The 25,280-nt window shown below is 40.9% G+C and overlaps 1 protein-coding gene across 1 annotated transcript in view; it reads left to right on the top strand.

Moving 5' to 3' along the window:
• Nucleotides 1-851: 851 nt before the first annotated feature.
• Nucleotides 852-25,280, top strand: part of SYBU (syntabulin) — a 40,235-nt gene continuing 15,806 nt past the window's right edge. The window contains exons 1-3 of the mRNA XM_059865492.1: nt 852-989; nt 1,168-1,354; nt 14,537-14,734. Of these exons, the coding sequence (XP_059721475.1) occupies nt 963-989; nt 1,168-1,354; nt 14,537-14,734 (412 nt within the window). The 5' untranslated portion in view covers nt 852-962. The remainder of the gene's footprint in view (nt 990-1,167; nt 1,355-14,536; nt 14,735-25,280) is intronic.

Below are 25,280 nucleotides of genomic sequence, written 5' to 3'. Positions count from 1 at the left end.
AAAAGCAGTCCTTTTCACCTATTGTGTGCATTTGTTTATAGCCCAGAGTGTAGTCCTGCTAATGCTTGTTTTTTAAATAGATCCTCTCTAGAGAGCAGATGAACAAGGTTACCACATGTGCATTAATCAATAGGAGGGTCAACGACAATTACCACAATGAATGGTAAGAGAGAAAATATTACAATTTAATATATTTATATATTCCGCAATGTATCATCTGAGAATCAAGTATGTTTTTACGTCAGAATCAAGTTTTTGTCTCTCTACATGTTCCATAAACACATTACTGAAAAACAGTAGTAAGAAATTCTTTACTTTAGGAAGAAATTCTTTACCGTAGGGGTGGTGAGACACTGGAACAGATTGCTCAGGAAAATTGGGAATGCCCCAGCAGTGGCCGTCTTCAAGACCAGCTTGGATAAGGACTTGAGCAACCTGCCCAGTGGGAAGTGTCCCTGCCCACGGCCGGGGAGGATAGGACTAGATAATTTTTAGGGTCCCTCCCAAACGCTTAACAGTCTGTGATTCTATGACTAAGCAGCAGAGAAGTCTGACGGTGCATTTTGCTGTGTGTGCGGCTATATCTCCATCGTATCTACACCGGCATCATCTGCCCTCTGCCCCTGCCCCCTAAGCCCGCGTTCCTTCCCGCCCTTCGCGGCCAAGGCCCGGCAAGCCCGGTCGGACGGCGGGAGCTGCGCCCGGCAGCGGTGCCCAGGGGCTGCGGCGGCCGGGCCGAGGGCCGCGCCCCAGCCCCGCACCTGCCGGCGGCCCGGGGGCGGGCGCGGCGCGGGCGCTGCGGCGGCACCACGTGTCGGGGCGGGGAGCGGCGGCGGGGCCGGGCCGGGCAACGCCACCCCCAGCGCCGCAGCGGCAGCGACAGCGGCAGCGCAGCCCCGCTCAGCGCATCCCCCTCGCCCATGCCAGGTGCCTGTTCCCGGCTGCGCCGTGATTGAGGAGCGATGGGGCCTCTGCGGGAGAGCAGCAAGGTGAGGAGCCGGGGATGGACGGCGCGGCGGGGAGCGAGGAGAAGCAGGGGCAGGCAAATCGCGTTCTGCCCCCGCCCTGGGGGGGCGGAGGGGCCGGGATTTGCCTGCCCCTGCCTCGATGATGGAAGGAGGAGGGCACATCCGAGAGGTTCCTGACGGGGTGTCCCTTCCCGAGCAGGAGCAGAGGACGCAGCTGGAAAAGGAGGTGTCCCGCAGCCGCATCCCCCGCTTGGTCCTTCGGCCGCAGCAGAAGGTATCTCCCGCTTCCGAATCGCCCTTTTCGGAAGAGGAAAGCCGGGAGTTCAACCCGCCCAGTTCCTCCGTGGGCTCCGGCAGGACTATCAGCAGTAACAGCTTCTGCTCAGGTACCGCAGAGAGATCCCCCCCGGCCTCGGGGTCTCTGGGGAACACGGTGTGCCCCACACGGCCACCCCCGAGGCTTCGCTGTCATCCCAGCCGCAGCATCTGTGTGTCGGGCTCCCATCGAGCCCGCATGAGCAACCCGTTTTACCGATGAAGAAGGGCAACCATTGATTTTTCCAGGGAAATCTAGTATCTGTTCTTTTAATATGTGTCCGTAAGCGACACCAGATGTTTCCATTCCGAGTTCTGCTATCCACTGCTAAAAAAGTTGGCGGTTTTATTGCGGCAGAAGCATTGCTTTAAAGAGAAATATTTGCCTTAACAACTGCAGCGTGGTATTAAGGCATTTTGAAAAGCCCTTAAATCAAAAGTCGGTAAAACAGGAGAGTTGCTATCAGACTGCAATTCCTTTTGGTTTTTTGACAATGATCTCCATGAATTGGAACAGAATATGTAGGTGAAGTCTTCACTGTCATATTGAAATAAGTTTTGTTTATTCCAGAATTCAGTCTTCTACTGATGAGTCTGTAGCCAGATAGGAGCTGGGCATGATGGCTTCTCTACAGAGAGGGCAATGGATGCATGGTTGATCAGAAATTAGTACTCTCCAACTGTAGACCAAAAAATGTCATTTGCTCTTCAAAATATCACATGAGGGGCAACTCGAAAACAGATTTTTTATGTTGAATATTTGCCCTGTGTAGAGATTAGCACAATTTAAAAGCCTCAGCTGGCAATGAAAGGCTCAGATGCCTACTAGTGGTGAGTAATTTTTTAATTCAGTGAAACTCTTCACTGTCAATTACATTAATGTACACACATAACAGAATTGAGGGTCACGTCATGAACACCTTGGACTCTATATGCCTGTGGTAATTCAAAAGGTATTTTTGGTGTGGAAAAATTTGTTTTCAATAGTGAATTTTTTGGAAAGCATAACATTTTCAGTGGTGGAATTGGAAGCGCTAGGTTAGTGGTTGGACTCAATGACTTTAGAGGTCTTTGCAACCTAAATGTTCCTATGATTCTGTGATCCTCTGTTTAAAAATCTGAATTATAAGAAGTCTTTTTGCAATAGTTAGTATCAGAGCAGCTTCTTAAGCTTCCTTTTTTTTAGTTCATAAAGTATTTTCAATTACCAGAGGTGTTCCTGGGAATAGACAGTAACACTCTTATTTATCTTGGTCTTCACTGCAGTGGATTAGATTACTGCTATTACTTTTTTAACTCCTTTCATGAAAAGCAGTGTATTGAACACAGTGTACAAGTTTTCTTAGATGAGAAACACAATATCCATGTTTGAGTCTAGCTCTGCCAGATTTTGCAATTCAGGCTCAGTGGAATGATCTATTTGGTTATTGTTTAATGAACAATGCAGAGTGTTAAACAAACATCATAGGATTGTAAGAATGCTGAAGTCTTTTTCCCATGCCTTTTTAATTCCTCCACCTTACCTGCTTGAGTTTCCGTGTTCCAAAGATATAAAATCTTTTGAAGCTTTCTAGAAAAATGTTATTTTTATGATCTCTCCCAAATGGCTGCTTTTCATCCGGATTTTTTTAGTTCTGAGTTGACAAGCCTTTCATCTTGATCACTGACATTTTTTTCATCTTTTGCATTTGTACCCTGCTCTTCAGATCTACTCAACGAGTAGCTACCACTGTCATATACCCTTGCTGTCCTACTGCACTGTATAGGCTGTCTTGAGTCCCAGCAGCACATTTTTTTTATTCTGGGTGTGTCTGTTCTCATGGCTTGACAGTTTTAAGGCACCTTTCACAGAGGTACTGCAGCGTGCAATGCTGGTCTCTTAACCTGCATCTTAAGCACAACCGCTCATCTCTTTTATTTATTTATTCATCTTTTATTATTTCATGCATGCTGCAATGATTTAGTTTGAATTTTTTTTCTCCATGTGAGCGCTTTGTGTTCCTAAATCTGCCTGCAGCACCCATGCAGGTACATGCTATGTGGTTTGCTGCTCTGAGTTTTCAGACCTTACACAGCCATGGATCAGCCAAGGCTCTGTCCTCCATCCTAGACCCTGGTTCAGTTGTTGCTAGGTTTGATGGATTTTTCACTGGGGTGCAGGTATGGCAACAGTCACTGACTTGATTTCCTCATTCTCTGACATCTCTTTCCTGTCTTCCACTTATGATCCTTCTTTATCAGCATTTGTCTGATTTAGAGTGAAATCCCCCAGGGGCAGCAGGTGGCTGATAATTCCTGTTTCTGGGGAGGGGATGGTGAACAGATGTGTGGAGAGGTGAGTGGAGGGGCCACAGCCCTAACCTGCCTCTCCTGGTGCTTCTTTTTAATCTAGAAGTAGCATGTGCAGAAAAGGTTATTTAAAATTAGCAAGTAGTACATTTGGACGACGAGAGGATATGGGAACACTGATGTAGCAGTATGGGAAAGTTTGTGAGCATTTAAATAAATGCCTCTTTTGTAATTTCTTTTGAGCATTAAGCCCCAAAATGTTTTTGATAAGCAGAAGATAGTATGAATTGATCCCTGGAATAATTGATTTCCTCTTTACCCATCTCTTGTCAGATTGTTCTCTACCTTTCTTCCATTATTATTGACTCCAATTAATGATCCGTATATTTCTTTTTACCCCAATAGAAATTACTCTTTTCCCCTCATCCATTAAATATGTATTTTTTGCTTCATTCCCTAGAGCTTCTGATCTTGTCCATTTTCCCTGTGTGCTTACACTGGTCTCAGTGCCTAAGTGAAGGCTTGGAGTTCCTTCATTTTAAATGAGGGTAAATCTTGTAGTTATTAATAATGTTGGTTTTGGGAACCATGGCAGTGCTGCAAGCACGGTGGTAACAGCAAAAAATATCTCTTGGCAACAGAAAAGAGACAGCTTTTGTAATACTTAGTTTCTTTTGAAGAAGTTGTTAGTTCTGGCTGTGATAGGTTTAAATTTGCATGATCAGCTCCCTCTTTGTCTTGTTTGAGTGAATCAGAGCCTCACTTGATCATGTTGGTCAATTATTTGCAGTTGACTTTATGTCAGTTTTGCTTTGTAAGTCCATTTGAAACACATTGAGAGTGTTTGTCATATCTGGGATATTCCTGACAAAATTTTAATATGCTTTTATGTGTGTTTTTAATATTCTTTGTTTCTGCCAAGTGAATGTGGGTGCTGTCTGGATGTTGTGTAGGCAGGCTGAGCTTTTGTGTCCGAATTCACCATGCACAGCCCTTTCTTAAAACCTTCGAAAGTCTGGGGTCCTGGTTGTCATTTGATATGGGAGCGCTTCTCTTCTTTGGCTTGGATGTTAGCCACAGAGCTCATACAATGTCAAAGGTTGGAAGAACACGTTCCCAGCAGCTTTGTGTGGCTCACCTGCTACTGAGCATTTGCCTGTGTCAAGCGTGTTTCTCTCCTGAGTTACGCTTGGCTTTCAGGTGGCGTTGTGCCCTTACCTTGTCCGTTGTGCAGAGAATGTGATCCAGAGCATCTCAAACAAGCCTCCTGCTGAGGGATCCATGGAGGAGCAGCTGCTGGGCCTTTGGTCATTCCAGTTAGACACTGCTTTGAAAGAAATATGATACTTTGGGTAGAGCACTGTCCTTGGTTTGGTGTTCTTTGTTTGAAGCCATCCTGTGCTAAGCTCAGTAAGTGTATTCAGCTTTTCTTTTAAAAAGGAATTTAGTCTGGGATATGCTTTCTTTTCTACTTTTGGTTTTTGAATAGCTCAGCTTTTTTATTTCTCTATATGTAGATGACTTGTTACATAGTACCTTTACAACACTGCCCAAGTTCTTTTTCAGCCTTTTTAAGGATGCCAGCTGCCAGAATTTCATCAGGGAATGCAGTGAAGCTTTGGTAACCAAGATGTAGCTTTGCAGGAAGCTCTTGTATATTTAATAATTACTTCAGCAAAAGAATTTTTGAGCCAGAGGACTTGGTTTATAGCTGTAGCAAACAGTTCCTCTTTTCTTGGGCTTACCTGTAAATCACCTTTTTAATTAGACTGAACAGTCCTACAAGCTATTGAAAACCAGCATCTCTGTACATCAGTGACTGTGACTCACTCCAACGCAGTCTTCAAAACTAGGAGTTTTGAAGCTTCATTCTTGCTTTTTCTTTAAAATTTCAATATCTGGTTCAACACTTATTCAAATTCCATCCCCGTTTGATAACTTGTTCTTTTCTGGGGTTGAGATTTTATTTAAATCTTGTGCTTTGTATGTGTGGCACAATAAATGTGCACACGTACAGCGGCTGCACTGTAGGCCTGGGGTGTGGGTGCTGCAGTAGGAATCTCAGTGTTGCCATTCCTTGATCTCAGAGATTATTTGCCAGTTGGCCGAGCTATTGGTGGATGCTGGGGCTGAGTTCACAGTGTGTGTCCAAAAAAGCATGTAGGCTTTAGGCAGGCATATTAAGTCCATGTGAAAGCACAACCCATTTTGCTTGCCACAGACAAGAAGAAGAGGTTGTGCAACCGTTACTGAAGAAAAAGCTGTACCTTCTTGCACTCCAGTAAATCATTTCTTGTTAGAGCATTGAAGCACATTGCATTATAAAGCAGCTAGCCTTGGAGACTACACAAAATAAGTATGTGTACTGAAATATATATTTCTGAATAGAAATAGATACAGAAAATAATTTTTTTCTGTATTTTAACAAGTCAACAGATTGAGGCCAGACAGTTAGTTTAGATTACTGAAAGTAATTGCTCCTATTATTTGTTTGTATAAATGTATGTATTTGTATGGAAACAGTGAGCTCTCTCATTCTTCTTGTTTCTTTTTATAAGAAAAAATATTTTTTTAAATAGTTGCTTACTGGTTTATGTGTTTGATCTTTTCTCTAATTTACTGATTCAAAGAAACATGCTTAAAAGTTCTCAAGTATGTGATATTGAAAGTTAGATTCTCTTTCCTGCAGTACTTTATGCTATGCTTTCCCACAGTTCATTTTGCCTTTTTTTCAGACTTTCTGGAGGACTTTTCTAGCACTTTCGTTTGCAGCACTTTGTAAGGCAGCTCAGTGATGACTGTGATATTAATTTACAAAAACATTGAAACAAAATCTGTTTTCAAAAATACACATATGGACTTTTTTCATGAGAGTGGCACTGGTGACATGCTTCCTTTTCTCACTGCTGCTTCCCGAGAGAATTTCCTGCTGGACCAGCTTACATGCAATAATTTATTATTGGTTCATAGTGTGAGCCACCAGTTCTGTCTCTGTGGCACAGATCTGTTCCAAACCTGGAAATAAGAACAGTGCCTAGGTACTAAAGAGCAAGTCTGCTTGTTCCCCAGTTTTTGGCCTTTCCCTGCTTCCCTTTCAACTTCAGTATTTATTCCCCCTGACTAAGTAACAATCCTTTTGTTCTTTTTATCACACAACAACATCTGGAAGCCAAAATATTTGACCTTCTGAATGTTTTTTGTCACCTTTTTGTCAGTACTGTGTCTGTCAGTACTGTGAACCTTTAAAACCCAACCCAGAACCTCCTGGAGTCAGTAGGACAGTTCCCATTCTCCCTGGAACATTTTGCATGGTGTCCTGAGAACAGTCACCCTTTCTACTACACCTAAGTCTTTCTACTGCCCTTTTGGTTGTAGCTGGTTGTGTACTATGGGCTGAATTCTAAACACTAGCTGGTATTTTCTTCACCACAAATGCATAATCCAATACTTTTTTTTTACAGTCCTTTTCATGCAACTTTCTGTTAAGTTGAATATTGTCATGCACTCTGAAGAAAATAACAACTTGTAGCAGGAATGAAACTTGAATCAGAAGTCTTCGATTTGCTTTTTGTTAAAAGAGAATCTTGATGTTTTAAGAGAAATTCAACATTACATATTTTAGCCCTACATTTATAGGATTAGTATCTATCCATGAAATTTTCAAACTGTGTTTTGAAGTGTATGTGACTAGATTCTGTGGTGCTGCTAAGTGCCACTCTGGGCTTGAGGATAGTTAAAAGAAAAGAGAAAAGAAAAATATGCACAAAACAACAATGGATAGAATGTGTATTATTTCCTTCCATGAGAAGGTAAGCAAAGCAACCTTATGAGGTGATGTTAAAGCTGTGAGGGTCACAGTTATATGCTGTTAGCCATGGAGGCAGAGCTGTATGAGACCAAATGAGTATAACATGTTGCACCATTTGAGGAATAGGTACAAAATTCTTTGAAGTTTATTAAAGATTTTTATTTCCCAAAATTGTTCCTTCAAAACTGGAAAGAATATTTCTAATTTCTTTCTTTGCTGCGTAATGGAATAAACCACACAAAACCCCACAAAAACCCAACGATATATACACATATATTTCATATATTAAATGCATAGTATTTCTTACAGTGGATGTAGTCAATGCTTTGCTACCAGAGGTAGCACCAGTGGTTCCTCTTCCAGCAGTTGTCCTCAGAAAAGATTAATGAGGTCTACCAAATTGCTTAAATCCATTCCAAACAGAAATTACTCTTCTTTGTCTTTTTTTTTCAGATTCTTTCCTGTCAATACATTTAGTTTAAAAATTTCTATAAAATTTTCAAATAGATTTTTCAGTCCTTTATCTCCTTAAACCCCTTATCTAGATGTTTTCTGTGATTTGATAATGAAACTCAGGGAGCTGTGCTATTCCTGACCACAGTTCTCCTAGTGACAGTACTATTTTTATTAATATTTTTACTAATAAGCCCTTATGCTTCTCTTCTGTAATACACCATTAGTGGGGCTATAAATGTAAAATGTACTGTAAAGCCAGTAAAATGTACTGACAAAGCCAGTAAACCACAATTATATAGTCCTCTTTCTTTTCTGCATTTTGACAGAGCTTATGTCAGTCTTGTTTGTTAGTGAAATGTTCAAGTAGAAGGAACCTTAGTAGATATGCTGCCAAAATCAATTAAAATTAGCTAATTCAGTATGAATTAGAACTTGCACAGTCAGACATCAAGAGCAGATTGCTTTAAAGACATCTTTATGTGAAATCCTGCATTGCAAAAGATGCCCAAGCTTAAGAGAAGGTCAGTCCATCTTTTTTCACATTCCTCTCTCCTCTTCTATATAATCTCAGCCTGTCAGTGTTCCTGCCATGCTGTGAATGAGCAGAGAGGGCCTCTTACCAAATTCAGTGAGCAGCTCTCATACTAAATTTTAAGCAGATAGTGGGCAGCCTGTGGGTGTGACAGAAGCCAGCTCAAAGGGGCTGGTGAACAACAGGTGTAGAAGTTGCCTGTGCACTCATGATCTTCAGCAGCCAGTTGAAGATGTTTAGTCATGATTTTGCTGGGTTGGATTTTATTACTAGAAGACTACAGTCAAAAGTTCTAGCTTGAAAAATGGACTGTGAGTAGCACTGTGTTTTCCAGATGTGGAATATCTGACAAAAAGAAAAGCATGTAGGTTGTGGGGACCTGTAGAGAACATTTCATCCAGCCTCTTTTTTGAAGCTGGACTGTTCCCAGCACATCCCAGCAGTCATGTATTTGTCTGTTGGAGTCTAGAAACCCTTCAAGGACGGGAGTTTGCACAGCCTTTGTAGATGACCTCAGGGAGTGGTGGAGCTGCTAGCTAACCTTTGTTCACAAGCAAAATGGAGCACAGTTAATTCAAGTTTTGCCCGCAGAGACACCGAGATTAAATGTGGAAATTATTTGCATGGCAGGATTTTGCATAAGTAGGCCTCCTGTCTTTTCCTGACACTGCTGTAGTTGTCCTTGTGCTCCAGCTCTGCTTTACTATGGTTGACTTTTGGTAAGAGACTTGGCTCACAAGTATGTAATATTCTGAGAAATCTTCTTAAATACCAAGCCAAACAGGTCTTCAAAATAGCTAAGAAACTACTTTTCAGTTCATCAGAAGGACCAACACTAATAGCGTTTTTAGGACTCTAGTGAAATTATTAAATATATTTTTTCTAAAGTCTGCGTGATTTTGTAAGCAAAAAATTGCTACTAGCAAATTATTAAACTTACAGAGGACATACAATCACATACTGGAATGGCCTCAGTAAAAATGGAAGGTTTTAGTACAATCAGGAGCTGAGGAGAATATTCCCACTTCTTACCTTAGGCTGTGTTCCCTCAGTGGTTGCTGGAAAGGTGAGGGTGCCTCCAGAGGTATGAGGTAGGATTTATGCCTGTTGAGGTCCTGCTGATGTGAATGTGTTCCTACTTCTGCCTTTCTATGTGTACTACTAATTTTATACTCTGATATTTCGTCTGCTGCTTTTACTGTGTTTCCAGTTGTTCCAGAAGGACACTGTGACTCTCCCATTAGCAGTTTTTTCTGCCTGGCCACTGAGCCCTTACACTCACTGGTTCAGCTGCCCAGGTCAGAGCAGTGGTTGTGTTGGTCCAGGAGAGAGCTGTGACCCTGCAGGCAGTGGCTCAGAGTACTGGCATGATTTAGCCTGGATGAGGCTGTCCTTCTGACTCACCCTCCACAGGAGCCTCTTTGTCTCTGTTTAATGCAGAAAGAGACTAACAGGTGGAAGGTAGGCACTGTATTCCCTTTGGTGTCTGTCAGCAACTTTCATAATTGCATAAACCCCCCTGTGCTACAAGGCTAGCCATGGGGAGAAGACCAAAACAGTTCAAAAAATGTGGGTCAAAAAACATGAGGCAGGCAAGCAGACTGGGGGATTACCCTGAAAAATTACCTTTTGTGGTACCCTCACTGCCAATAGCCAGCTTGCAGTGCACCTTCCTGGCAGAACTGTGGCTACCCAGACTAACAGATCCTGGAATGAATGCAAACATAACCATCAGGTAAAAGCCAGGAAATTCTTTTGTCTTGATACATGAACATTCAAAATTTCATTAGAGCCACAAGTTTAATTCCAGAATTTCTTGGTGGACATTCAGACTATGTACACTGGTCAGGAGACTTAGGAGGAGACAAATGTTGGACAAAGTGAAATGGGATCAAGCAGGAACTGGACCATTCAGTGTCACAGGAGTGCCTAACTCAATCTGGCAGCTAGGAGTGAAAGTAAAAAGAAGTCAGTGCTTCCTCAGTGAGAGCATCATTAATTATTTAGTTGTTATATAAGGAGGTTGTATATTCAAAGCTTCTTGAAGTCTTTTGGGAAAGGCAGTATTTTTTTAAAGAAGGTTCTAAGCCATATCCTAGTGAACCTTCTAAGATCTCTGTGCTGAGAAAATCATCACATCTTAACATATAGCCTAAAAATCTACAAGAACAGTATTTTTGACAATTGTTCAGAGTATTATTATCTTTAATACTGTTGTTTATATTTTGACTTTACTGTTTAAAGGTTAGTCAGGGCATGCAAATGTCAGAGTGCTCTGAGCAACTCTCCTGATGGTTTGTTTGAGAAGACACTATCCCTTGCTTGGCTTTGAAATTTGGCAGGCATGTCTGATCTGGGAGAGGGCTTGGACACAGAATTTCAAATGATGAAATCCAGCTGATGTTCAAAGGAAAAGTCTGCTCCCAGAATGCTCCTAGGAGGCCCCTATGGGAAAAAAAGACACTGTGAAAGAAAGCAATGGAAATCGTGTGTTATAAAATTTATGTGATTTTACCTCTTGTGTAAGTAAATTCAGGCAAGATCAGAAGTACAGGCTATTTACCAGCTTTCTCTTTTTTTGTCTTCCTGGTGCTGATGTGCCTGAGAAGGTAAATAAAGTCTGCCTCTGCTCTTGAGGATACTAAGATCTGAAGTCCTTCCTGGAGCAAAACTCCTGTTGAGTTACAGGGTTGAATCCTTAACTGACCTTGCTGGAAACTACATGCACATCAGATCAGAAAGTGAATCCCATTGTGGGCTCATCTACTCCTTACTTGCTTTTTTGAGAGAGATTCCTTGTCTTGGCCCATTTCTGGGCAGGTAGAGGTCTTCAATTCCATCAGGGTTTCCAGCAGGGTTTAGGAGGAGCCTGCAGGTCTGGGGGAAGCGCTGAACACACCGTGCCACGGTCACGTTCTGCTTGCAGGTGAGGAGCGGAGGGGTCGCTGCAGCAGTGAGCAGGGAGGGTGGTCAGGCTGTCTGGAGATGGAGGGAGAATCAGCTCCCCAGGGTGCACAGGGAGGTCTGCTGCTCTCCTGTGGGCAGTTCACCTACAGTATTAAATACAAATCATTAGCCTGGTAAGGTTTCAATAGCAGGAAAGGTGGAGGTAGGCAGGCAGTTGGCTGGCACTAAGCAGCTAGAGAGCATCTCACTCTTCACTAGGACTTTTCCCTGTGCCAGGAGGGTGAGCTGTGGGTTGGGTGGATCCCCCCAATGTACAACAGAGCTTTGCTTGCACCAGTATTTCATACACAGCTCTTCCATTCTGGGGTAGCAAATGTTTTGATTATTCAAAAGGCTGACACAGAAAAATCTCTCTCTACAGCTTGCCCTAGTTCTGGAAAATTTATAATTTTGCTCATGTTTCTGGATAATAGTAGTAGAACTACTATTTTTACATAACATAAGAAAATAAACTATCAGAGGAGACGGAATACAATAAAATCATGCTTTTACTGTAGCTGGAGTGGGAGTGCTCACCTGGTTATTATTATTATTAGTGTATCTAAAGGTTACAAGGGGTATGAGTAGAGAAGAGCTGTTCTTCTTTGTGCCAGGCTTATTGGTTCTTTTTAGAAATGCCCTGTTGCACTGAAAGCTGAAGTTCTTAACAGTAAAACAAGGATGTGTAGATGTGGCATAATCTGATGGTACAGTGTCACCAGTGTGATATCACAGGCAATGTTGGGGGGTGGTAAATAAAACATTTTTGTGCTATTTTAATATGTATTCTTTAGCTACCTTTTTCCTAATTGTAGTTAGTTTTGCACACTTGAGGGTTTTAGTACCCCAATTTTAGTACCCCTGTAGTTTAGTTCTTTCATTGTGTAAAGTTTTATCAGCTTCTGTGGTTCTTCCAGGCTGCATCTCTATAGCTTTTGGAGTTACTTCTACATAAATTCGCCCATATAAAACAGATACGTTAGGTCTGCAGAACCTGTGCAGGTATTGCAGTAACTCTATTGGTGGAAAGATGAGGCAGATAGTTTCTTGTGGGTTTGGGTGGAAGGTTTTGGGAGGGGACTTTGCTTGGGTTTTGGTTTTTTGTTTTGTTTTGTTTTTGTTCTAACAGAAAGTTTGGAAACTAATGCCACATACAGAAACATGTAAGTGGAAAAGTCATAACTAACAACAAACTGCACAAGCTGTCACTTATTTCTGAATATACTTGACTATAAATGTTTGTGTGCTTCTAAAGAGAGGATGCTTTGGACACAGCTCAAGCAGCTGCTTAAATGCAATTCAGGAGCTCACCAAGTGGTTCTGATCCACTGTCCTGCAGGTAACATTCACCCAGCCTGCAGAAGAGACTCCAAATAGAAGTTGGAGAAAGAGAAACAGATGCTGATCTTGGAGGAAATTGCCGCCTTCTCTCTTCTTTGTGTTGAGTTATATTGTGATGTTGGTGGTAATGGGAAGGATAAAAAGTAAGCTAATGTCCTGTGGGCAGCAATCCTGTATTAGTCATGATGAATGTAGGGACAGGCTAAACAGCTTATAAGCAGTTCTCTCTTTCCTGTTATTTTGTTAGGAACTAATTCTGAGTTACAGAAGGCAGCAGCAAGATGGCGAAAAGATACACTTTTGGGCTTGATTTGGATTATTTGAGAGAATCAAAGATGATTAAACTGGATTAGGTCTTTTGCACTGTTACTGCCCTTTGTGCCTTGGGAGGTGTTTCTGGCAGTAAGCTGGGTTGCCCCTTGGCTTGGCATCTTGCCTGGCACTTTGCAGACATCTGGGATGCAGCACCTCAGGCTGCTGGCTGGTCCTGCAGCCTAATACAAGCAGCTTGCTCTGGACAGTCACAGCAGCTGTGGGTACCTTGCTTGGGACTGAAGGCAGGACATGGGAAAATGAAAACTAGAACCTTGGAACAGATGAGTGAGGATAGAAAAGCCCAGGCATGAAGGAAAACCGGATCACACAAAAGAAGTTTTTCTACTGTATTGGGGGAGCAATAATTAAAAAAAGCAAAAGCTGTTCTTTCCTGCTGAAGGGAGGTAGGCAGAAAGGTGTTAGATATAGGGTGTCGCTTCTGTCTCATAAACACGCAGTCATGCATTGACTTTTAAATCAATATGCCCATGCAAAGCTCAGTACAAAATGACTCTTGACCTACATTATGAACAGGGTGGAAGAGGTAAGTGCAAAACAGTCATGCAAATTATTTGGCTCAGTTGCTGGTACTTCTTTGGGTTTCATGTTAGCTGAAGATAATGCATCAGGAGAAGAGTGCAATGGCATAATTCAGATGGCAGCTTTCATTTTGTCCTGGGAAAGAACAATTAGATTTCCCCAGGAGAGTCAGGGTAGCGTGTTTGATTTTGTAGTGTATCAATTAAACCACCATGACTTTTAGGGGAACTGCAATTACTTCAGATTACATGGAACATGATTAGATGAAATCGGAGTTTGATACGTGGATTTCATTCAAAGTCGGGCTGCTTACTTTGCATTCAGTTGTTAAGGTGGAGTGTTTGTATCCTTGGAGGTCAGGAACCTGGGTCTGTTCCCAGGGTGGCTGTTCATGCCCTGGAGTGCTGGTGTGCTCTCAGAGGAGCTCAGCTTTGAAAGCAATCTGTGTATAACCCACTCTCTTCTAAAACAGCCACTTGTCAAGAATGGAAGAGTTCTGTGATCATGGTTGCTTCTAAATGAAAGACAATTTTGAGGAACCTGTATTAATTCTAGTTACATGAAATTCCTGACTTTGTGCATGTGGGCTATAGGTTGTTGTCTTGTTGTTCAGATATAGGAACATTTCTTGAAGGCATGTGGCCCATACTTGCTCTGCAGCCAGTGTGCACTACACATTTGTGTCTCGTGTAACTTCATGTTGCAATATTCCCTAATCTTGCTAAAGGAATTCATCTTAGACAGGAATTTTCATGATGTAGCCCCTGATTTTGTATTTTGTCGGACTGAGTACAAGTATTTGCCTTTTAGCTTGCCATAAGGTATTCAAGATTTCTTCACATGAAAATGCATGAAACAAATAGCTTCTCACCAGGTTTCAGAGCCAAGGTTGTACATATCACTTACTGTAAAGAGTTGTAGTTCAAACAGTTTTTCTTTTACTCTGCTAACACTCTTTCTTTTATTCTGCTAACTTTCATATACTTACTAGTTAGAAATGTTGATGTTTCCCCCTTTTCTCTTCAGATGACACTGGCTGTCCTAGTAGCCAGTCAGTATCTCCAGTTAAGACTCCTTCTGATGCTGGAAACAGTCCAATCAGTTTTTGCACTGGTAGTGATGGAGACTTTTCCAGGAAGAAATTCAGTCCAGGGTCAATGAGTGAAGGGAATACGCAGCTGGCTCGATACAAGAAGGAGACAAAGACAAGCCTTGTAAAGCCCGGTGAGTATAATTCCTTTCATTTCCTTAATTACACTTTCTAATTGACTGGTATATTTAAAGGTGTCTACATACATAGACACCTGTGTTGTGCCACCTGTCATATCACTAATGCTGATAGTAAATAAAATAGGTGGCTTCTTTCTGTGGAGCCACCTGAAAGGTATGAAAACACTATAGTTACTGTCCTTTTCATGGAAATATAATCAACTGACATCTTCACTTTTTTTATGAGGCTCAATGGTGATATCAAATAGCTGAAATTTATTTTATTCTGTTTCATAGTAATTACACACATATTTCAGTGCCCATGACCCTTAAAATAAGAAAAAAGTCTTGTAATGTCCTTAAATTTATTGTTAGATCCTGCCTAAACTTTGTGCTGCCAGGCTCTGACAGCTCTGGGGATACAAGACGTCTGACAGGCAGCCTGTGTGTGGGAGTGGCACAGATTTGGACCTGTGCTGCAATGGCTGAATCAAGGGTGTATCTCCCAGTGCTTTGGGCTAATGGACCACCTCAGACCCCCACCTAAATCAACACCTGCTTGTCGCACATCCAAGACTAAATACCCAGATGTGCCATGGTTCCTGTAATTTTAGTTAATTGATATAAAATATTTTATGTCATTTGATTCATGTACAGGCAGCTCTTGATTACAATGGTCAGGATATTTGTGCTGCTGTTTAATTAATCATGGAGACAGAGTTAGCCCTGTACATAGCCATCTGCAGAACTGACATGGTTTATGAGCTCAGGTACCTCCTGGCTATATTGTATCCAGCCTCATTTTACCTCTGGAGGCAATTTAGATACTTCCATGAAAAACCTGCTCAGATTTGCCAGCGCCATGTTTAATCCAGAAACTGTGGAAAATCTGTTGCAAAATCTCTTCACTGGCTTGGTCATTGGAAGGGTTGATTAAACTTGTTTTACCGCTATCCCTGCAAGTTCTTTGGCTCATTTCATAGCACCATGTTACTTGAGTGTTCCCAGTCTCCCACTGCTGTGCATAATGGGTGATAGGTAATATTTTTTACAAGGTTTGCAGTGAATGAGGTACATGACAGTCAAATCCTCAGCTGTGGCTACCACAACCATTTTGTTTGTGAATATGAATGTCGCTTAGCAAAATGTGAACAATTAATGCAAAAGTCTTTTTCTAATGAAGAGTCCTATACTCATGGAGAAGAGTTATGCATCTTTTTCAATAAATTATTTCACTGTTTTCAGTTTTACACTTTAATTGCCTTATAATATGAAGTTATTAGCCTTTTGCAATATTCAGCAACCAGGTCTGTTTTACAGAGTACTTCTAAGTTCCTCCTGCCAAATATCTCACAATTTTTTAGTGAAAAGCTGTTCAAAATCATGTCATAGTGTGAGAGCTGACACAAGTGGGACATGTCAGACATAGATGCCAGGGAACAGCTGCGGTTCATTTTCCTCAGTGTTGGCCACAGGGGTTAATGTGATTTTCTTCCATTGCTATCTCATTCCAAAGCTTCAGGTGGACCCAGTCTCTTCCTCATGACCTACTTGCGGATGAATTTCTGGTAACTCAGTTAAGAAGATGTACCCTTTGTGCAGAGAGGAGGCATAACCACGTAGCAAAACACACAGAGAGTAACCAGGAATCAGTAGAAGGGAAGTGGGATATGAAGGAGAATAACAGCAACATGTCCTTATCATTTATAAAAGAAATTGTGTGTAATTTTCTCTTTATCAAAAGCCCTTCTTGATTATAGAGATTATATCTACTTCATCTTAATCTGAAATGGCTTGTGACAATGACCACATAGCAGGAGTCATATATGCGAGACAAAAATCTAGCCTACCACTGTTTTTTACCATGTACTGCACTACATTTTTTACACAAGTACATCCATCACTGTGGACCTTCAAAATTCCTGTCATTTTGCTGAAATTTGTCTGTTTCCAGTATTGTTTTCTTGGAACATGCTGAATCTCAGAAGAAACACACAAATATTTAGATAATTCAGGAAACGTCAGAAAGGGATAGCAGTGAGAATGAACCCTGGGATGTTTTTGGGCTGTTCCCATGCTCTGATACTTTTCTGCTTCTCTAGTAATAGCACTTCATCTTTCTTTTCTGTACTTCAAAATGCAAAATACGCATAGCCTTTTTTTCCTCTCAAACAGCCTAAGGCCTTGTTATTTGAGTCTAAGCCATCTTCACCTCTTGAAGTATTAACAAAATAGATTAGGCTATCATTTATATTTTATGTAGTTTGCATAGAGAACCATACATAATCCAGAAGTGCTCTTGCTAAACCTATAAATTATTTATAATAATGGAGAAATTATTCATTTGAGAGAGATGGAAATGGTTTATATTGTGCATTAAATCCGAATCACAGCAGTGTAGAAGTGAATTTGGCTTAAAACCTGTGCCTGTTTTCCCAGGGAGGGATGGAGAGAACAGGAACATTACGGAAAATAATAGAGCATCCACTCTCAGAGATAGCCACAAGCCTTTTAATTTCTGGATTTTAGAAGCTGGTCTTCTTTTAGATGTGATTAATTTACATAATATTAAAAGCAATACAAAATGTGTTGCAGAAAATGTCCTCACAGAAAGGCACAAAAAGACTTAATTAACGTTAGCCATAGTTTTGAATCAAGATGCTGTACTGAATCCTACACTTTTTGTAATTGAATAAACAGAACCATAAGCAGTTCTACATGCTCACATTCTTGTGTAGTCCTCCTAGAAAGATCCCTCCTGAATTCCTGTAGTTTATGTTCACATCCTGTTGAGAGCTGTGGGAATTGTTTTGCTTCCTTTGACAGTCTTTCTCATCTGCTTTTTCGACATCCATTAGAACACTTAGTGAAAGGATTCACAATCTGCCTCTTTCAAAGACATGGATAAAGAAAAGAATCTTTAGCAGAAGTTGTGGAAATAACTTTTAAAAGTCTTGCATGTTTAAACTAACACAGACATGTATTTAAATCTCTGTGAGCATCAGAATTTGAGAAGGGCATCTGATCAGCTGTGTTCAGCATTTCTGTAAAGTTCGGGTCTTCTTGCTTTTGGTGTTACAGGCACACTTGGGACAGTTTTCTGAATGTTTGCTGTTGGAGCTGTTTGCTGTTTCTTAGAACCCATGGAATTGCTGAAGTTTCAGATGAAATTATTAAGATCTAAGAAAACAACATTAAGGCTGTCCCAGAGCTTTTAGCATGTTCAAAATCCTACAGAATAGATATGTAAACACTATGGCACAAAAGGAGCCCTAGGTGAGCCCCAGTTAGGGTAAGCTCCCAAACCTTATAAGGACTGGCTGAATGTCATTCACATCTTGGTACAATAATAAATATTCCAGGTAGCAGAGGACTGTGCAAAAAGGGTTTGGTTTTTTCACTGCTAACAAAACATCTGGCCATTTATTACTGAATCTGGCTAAAATAGCAATATTTTGGATTTCAGTGTCATTGAACTGCTATGGATTATATTTCAAGAAGGGTCATCACTGGGAGTTTGGACATTACAATTTTTTTCTGTTCAGATTAAAAGGAAAATCTCAGAGGCTTCCACCACACAGAGCACCTACATTTGTTGGACAATAGGCAATCAGCACAAATTGAAAAACATGACATTCCATCTGGACACAAGAAAACACTTTTTTTGTCTGTGATCAGACATTGCAGACATTGCCTGGAGAAGCTGTGGAGTCTCCATCCATGGATGTAGTCAAAACTCAACTGGATATAGTCCTGGACAGCCTGTTCCAGCTAGACTTGCTTGAGTGGGGAATTGGGCTGGGTGGCTTCAAAAGGAAGGTCCCTTTTACCTCCCAGCGATTTTCTGATCTTGTGTTGCTGGACTTTTTTGTGTCCTTTAAATAGTGCATCAGCCAGATCTGTAGTTACATAGTCGCAAGCCACAATTTGTGTATTTCCTGCCCTTGCTTGGCCACTTAAGTTCATAAAAAAGAAGGAATACTGAAAAAAAATATAATATTTTAACAATCACTATTCAACTAAAAACGTTATTTATCAAATAGTAAGTACAAGGCAAAGTAAGTAGTCTTGTATTCAACATGTGTTTCCTACTTTTTCCCAGTGAATTTATTAAGCCACCATAAAGGAGCCTTGGGATAGGATGTCCCAGTCTGAAGGGATTAATCTTTGAAGGCTTTAGGACAGTTAGGAGTTTTAGAAGAGACAGGTGGAGCAGAATGTATTGCCCTTACTTGGTTGTGAGTATTCAATAGGTGCAGGTGCTTTTTTAGTCAGTGTTGGAGCTGATAGTGATCAAAAAGGAGGCAAGGAAAATCACCCTAGACAACTGCAAATATTAAGACTAGAACTTAAATAAGCCAAACAGAGAAGAAATGCAAGTGTTAGCTGCAAAACATGTTTTATGTGTTAACAATGTCTAGCTGTTAAAACATAATGCTTTTCCTAAAGTTTGGGGTTTTTTTATTCTTTTTTTTAATTGTCTGGTGTGTGAGGATTAAATTGCTAGGACACTAAATGTCCAAGAACTTATTTCTGGGAGTCCCCTGTGAAAGCAAGGACTAGTGACTAGTTAATCCATTAGTATACAATTGGCAAATAAATTAATCCATATTGCTACTTTACTTCCTTACCTGTATTCTCAAGGCAGTCACTTTGGTTATTTTAAAAACAAAACATTATTTTGATGTAGGTTATAGTCCTGACATCTGGCTGTATTGTTTTACAGGTCTTTTGTCAACTCATTCCCTCATTTCAGTCTGACAGTGTAGGGAGTAGCAGTGACTGACTGATGTATGTGTGTGTATGTGCTTCACTTGAAAAACATGAGTTGGTGTGTAAGTTCTGTGAGAGGATTGTCTTACAAGTAATTCTGGAAATTTATTTCACTGTCAAGAACTTCCTTGTGAGTGCATAATTTTGCAATGATAGGACTTTCTTTTATCTTGGAAAGTTTGATAAAGCATTAGAAAGACATGTTGTACCAGCACATTTATCCAAGAACATTGTATCTGGTATTTGCATGACTTTTCTTTATTCTCTGTACCAAATTTCTGCAAGCAGTTGGAAAATAATAGATCTGTTGTCCCAGTTATTCAGTAGCAGCAGTACAGAATACAAAAAACAAGTTACAGAATGTGCTAACTTGAACAATTCCTATGGCACACAAAGAAATTCATGATTCTTTTTAACTACTTGCTAGGACATCTACCTATTATGTTGAAACATTTCTTAAAATGCTGATGGTGTACTGTGTATTCTAACACAAAGTCACACTGGTTGTTTAAAAAAAACCCACACCAAAACCAATGGAAAACCTCTGGAGATAGAGAAATGCCTTGACTCCTTAAAACAAATGGGCGTTCTTCATTCCATCCCACAAAGGTAAGAGCAGTTAGAAGACTGGTGTCTGTCTTTTTGCTGTAACTTACTTAACAGCACTTCATAACCCACATTCCAAGACTGCCCCTTTTCTTCCGGGAGGGATAATTTAGAACAAGGGTATGGCAAAGAACATTTAACCCGGTTACAGATGCAGTGTTCAATCAGTGAACACCATGTTCCTGTCCTGCAACCAGAGATAACCATGCTTAAGTGGTGAAATTGGGAAACTCATGCTTCCATTCCTAGTAATATTCAATTACTTAGATGTGGCTGGTGTCACATGCATAAGAATGCTGAAATTAGGAAATGGGCTACTCCAGATTCAGTGTACTTTAAATAATTGGTCATAGAGCAAGAAAAGGTTCTGAAGATTGGCCAAGTGAATTGAGTTGATACCAAATGATGGAATGTCTTGCCTATGACTGACCATTAGTTCTTCCCTTAAATTACTTGAATTAATAACAAGGAGTCTCTTGATCTGACAATGTTTATTGATAAGTGTAGAGCATAGATTCTCTGACAAGTACAGAGGAGGTTGCAAATGAAAAGAGGAAGAGCAAAAGACCAGGTTCCCTGAGTAACTTAAACCAGATAAGGGGGGCTTTAACTTGAGCATTATATCTTAAGGCCACTTGATATTTGGCAAAGAGCAGATACACAGTGGTTAAGTACTTGTGTTTCTGGAAGGCTTTTGATCTGTTTTTTAAAACATCACCTTGGCAATAAAAAGGGAGGAAGCATCTTTCTCAGATGTAAGCACATGCTTTGAATGCTTCCCTTCTATCCCACACCTGATAGCAGCCATTATAACCATCCTGACATTCAAATCCAACAGTATGCATCATTTGTTTCCTGTACCATTTCAATCACACTCCTCTCCCTTTCTACTGTGTGTATTTCATAATTTCATTTGTGACACTGACATTTCTGAGACCTTTTCTAATACAGAATCTAACAAATACAGTTGAGGCAGTTTTTGACCCTATTCATTTTCCTCAGTTACTTTTGCTTTTCTTCTTTCCCCTCACCTGTCATTTTGCCACAAAAAATAGCTGCAAAATAGCTACTGCTGATTTTCTAAATAAAAAAAAAATTCTGGATAGTAATTCTGTGTGCTGAGTCCTCCTGCATATTTTACTGCTTTAATTTCATGCCTGTTGCTATGGAGCAGTGCAGATTTGCTTCCCTCACTTGCTAGCACAGGCAGTTATTAAGGCCTCCATTCCATGGGTCCCAGAGGAGCAAGGTGTGCTCTGGGAAGATGCACATGCACATCTCACCCCCCAGGAGTGAGGACACTGTGTCTGGGTACCAGCCCGTGCCATCCTCAGAGCTTGTGCTGCCGAGTTGAGCCCAGAGGGACATCACCCTGCAGAAGTTTGGTGGTTGTAGCAGTCAGTAAGGGCTGGAAGATGGCCAGCCTGCGAGGTTTGGGGGATGGTAGTGGGGGTGATACTGCTGAGGGTCTGGCATTTGCAAAGCCCAGCCCCCCCCACAAATGCTGGGATATCCAGATTCCTATGGCCCCTTTGAATATTTCCTCCTAGTTCTAGACCCAGCACAGCCAGTAGATCCTGCTCCTCTGTCTGGCATAAATCCCTCACCTTTCGTGATTCAGAGGAAGTGAAACTGGACTCGAATTGTCTCCTTAGACAACCTTCAGCAGCACATGGGGTCTGACTGTCTCTGGTCCTAGTGACTGGTTCCACTGCTCAAGGGACACAAAACAGCTTTTACAGGTGAACCTGCCATTTCCCATCTAGGGGTTACGGGAGCTGTTTTGGAGGTGAGTGACACGTGAATTCATGGTCTTCATCCCAGAAGAACAGAGCAGAGATGGCCCCTAATTTGTCTGACCTCAATTCCCAGTCTGTAGTGCAGGGATTAATTATCTTTGCCTGCATGAGTGCACTAAGGTCCTATTTTGTTTTAAAGGAGGTAGAACAAATGAATCCACTGTATTTGGTATGTGATCTTTCTGACCAAATATTAAAGCATTTACTTGAGGATTGACTTGTTATACTGACTGAGAATGGGACCGAGGTTGGCTCAGACACGGAAGACTTCCACGTTTAGTCAGAGGTATCCTGCCTGCCTCTCCTGTGTCCTCATCAGGCCTCTGACACCTCTGCTGTTGGTTCTTATTGAAGTCAACCACAGTCTCTGTGGTTTTTCTTTCTCTTTTTCGGCTTCTTTCTTTTTTTAATGGAAAGGGAACTTCTTAGGCATTCAGTTGTGGAAGAAGGTTTGTGCTTGAAGAGCACACATGGACCTTCAAGTAGCTCTAATTAGATGCTTTTTCCTCTTCCATTCATCCCTGATAAGCTTAGGCACTCTCCATTTGTCCATTTTGTGAAGACTGCTGCCCAAACTGCCTAGCATTGCAAAGGGAGATTCTGAATCCCATTTTGCGCTATGGATTCACAGAAATTAAATCTTTTTAGGACTAAACTAGAGTCCTAAAGCTAACTAAATACAATGGAATTAAATAAGTCCTCTGTAGCTTCTGAAAAATAATACTGGAATATAACGGGAATCTAAATATTTTAAGCAATAGATGTTTAGAAAGGTAGGCAAAAATTATTAGCATAGCAGTAGGGTTTTAGTTTAGATTTATATGTATTTTAGATTTAAACTTTTAATTTAAACGAATTTGCTTGAATTGCTGAGGAAGAACATGTTCAAATACTCAAACATTTCTTATGAAATGAATAACCATGAATAAACATGAATAAGCAAAATAGAAACTACAAGTAGTGCTTCAGCTTCAAAGCATTTCATAGTATTTAATGCAGATCTACAAATTCCTGTTAAAGTGGCATAGAAAAACCATCTTTTAATTCTGTGTCACAAATTTTATAATCCAGTCCTTTCTAAACCATTATTTTAGATGTTGCTTAGTAGAGACATAGGCAATTAGTGGGTAACCGTGGCCTCTCAAAATATATTTCTTTGTTCAGAATACTCTTAGGCTGCAGCAAGTGCCCAGATGTCACAGCAAAAATGGAGGATCCCAAAAAGAAGCCAGCAAGTTGTAAAGGAGAAATTGGCAAGCAAAAGCTGAAAGCCTGAGTCGCACCTGTTCTCCATAGTGACCTGCCCAGCTCTGGGCTGGTGGCACAGGCCTCCTGCAGTTCAGGGCCTTGGCCAAAAATCTGCAGTTACACACCTCCTTCCTTACAATAAATAAATAAATAAAAGGATGTCCTTGTTGCTTAGTGCAGTAAATGGAAAAGAAACTTAGGTTTAGATGTCTTTGTGTGCCTTTTGGGGTATGGACTTGAGCACAAAGCAGAGGAGTGCCCTAATGCCGAGCGGCCGGGCAGGCTGAGGGCGTGCGGGCCGGCTGCTCCCAGGGAAGCTGCTCCACTTTCATTCAGCTCCTCTTCTCCTGGGGGTTCGGAGCTGAGCTCCCAGCAGGCCCACGGTAACTCCTTTGTCTCTCTCTCCCTGGCCCATTAATTGTGCTACTGCTGCTCCAGACACACAGAAAGTGGGACAGCCACTGTCACAGGCAGGTCGTGGCCCGAGGATGCCCGCGACCTCCAGTTTAACCTCGCCCTTGGTCCGAGAGAGCCACTGCTGTGACAGCAGGTCACAGGGAGGAGGGGACCTGGGTGTGTGGCTTCTGCACTGGATGACATCCCTGCCACACAATACATCTTCTAGACCCAAATGCCTTTTGGTAGAAATTAAGGTCTCCTGGGGCTTGCAGGGACGTGCTCCTGCATCAGGAAAAGGCAGCTGAGGGCCTGGCAGAAGAAGGACCCTGGGGTTTAGAGGTATTATTGAAGATGGCAATAGCTGTGATCTTTAGTAAAAACAATAAAATTCTTTTTGTATATTCAAGCAGGTTTGTTTGGGTTTTTTTCTCCTCTGCTAATCCAGAGCAGAATTTGAGCCAAAAAGGAGAAACACACTGCACACTCTTAAGTACTTGTTTTAAATTGAGGTCAACATAGAACATGCCTTGAAATTTGTGTATTTACTGCAGTGAGTTTTCTGTGCCTTGTGTTTGCTTTCTGTGGGTTTTGGCCCACTTCACAGAATGAAATACTGTGCATGAGAAAGAGTCCATTATGAATCTTCCCTTAGGAATTTTTTTTTGTCCTCTGCTTTTAAATTACAGTCTGTATTATTTATGCCAATGTTTAAAATAGCTTCCTAACTTTCCTTGGTTAAAGTACTCTGAACCTACTCCAGATACATTTTACTATGCACAACTCCCACTCACCATGAGTTTTTATTTCAAGTAATTTTTCATGAAATAACATGCATCATAGCCAGAACCCTGTGTTGCTGTTACATAGTTTTCTTTTGAGTTTTCCAGCTGTATTCCCCCTCCCATGATAAACTGTGTTGTCTGTATGCATTTTTATCTTAGAATAAACAAATTGCATTCCCTTAATCTCCCTTCATAAACAGTACCCTGTCATGCTGTTATCATTGTTGTTGACCTTTTTTGGAATTTCTCCAGGTTATTAATGCTTTTTTAATGAGAATCGTGGGATTTAAAGTGTTTTCTGAGCAGTGTTTACTCAGGAATTGATAGATTATTTCCTTTTCTGTTTTTTTTTTTCATCCCCTATTGCTTTTTTGTCTGACATCTTACTATGTTCAAAGCAGAGCTATGCAAACAATTGATTTGGGGGTTTCTGCCAGATCAAAACATTAAAGAAAATCTTTGTTTCAAACCGATCAAAGGCCTTATTCAGTCTAAAATATTTTGAATTTTGGGGGATTTATTTTTATGTTTTACTGCATTTTAAAAAGAAGAAAGGCATTTATTAGTTTTCATAATTAAAGCATCATTTCAAACAGAAAGTAGAAAAATCTGATTTTACATTTTTCTGGCCATGTTTGACTTAAATATCAAGATTTAAAGATCAGTTTGACTTAAAGATCAGTGTTCTCCGATCTTGTTTTTTTTGGTGACCAAATTGCTACCTAAAAGATTTGTTTCCCTCAGAGTTATTATTTCAAATACTTTTGAGCAGTATTGAGTGGATAAGTCAATACATTCCTTCTGTTTATATATCTGTATTTATGTATAGGGATGGAAAGCTAAAGGAATGTCTTTATTTTAGTCATGCAAATCTCACTTGCTTGATTTCAGTGTCGTATAAAGGCATTGGTGAGTGGGTGGTGACTGAGCTCAGCAAAGGGAGGTCAAGCATAA

The sequence above is a fragment of the Haemorhous mexicanus genome, chromosome 1, assembly GCF_027477595.1.
Source record: "Haemorhous mexicanus isolate bHaeMex1 chromosome 1, bHaeMex1.pri, whole genome shotgun sequence".
In the NCBI taxonomy this organism is placed as follows: Eukaryota; Metazoa; Chordata; class Aves; order Passeriformes; family Fringillidae; genus Haemorhous; species Haemorhous mexicanus.
The sequence above is the reverse complement of the archived record's forward strand: the minus strand, read 5'-3'. Positions and strand labels throughout refer to the sequence as shown.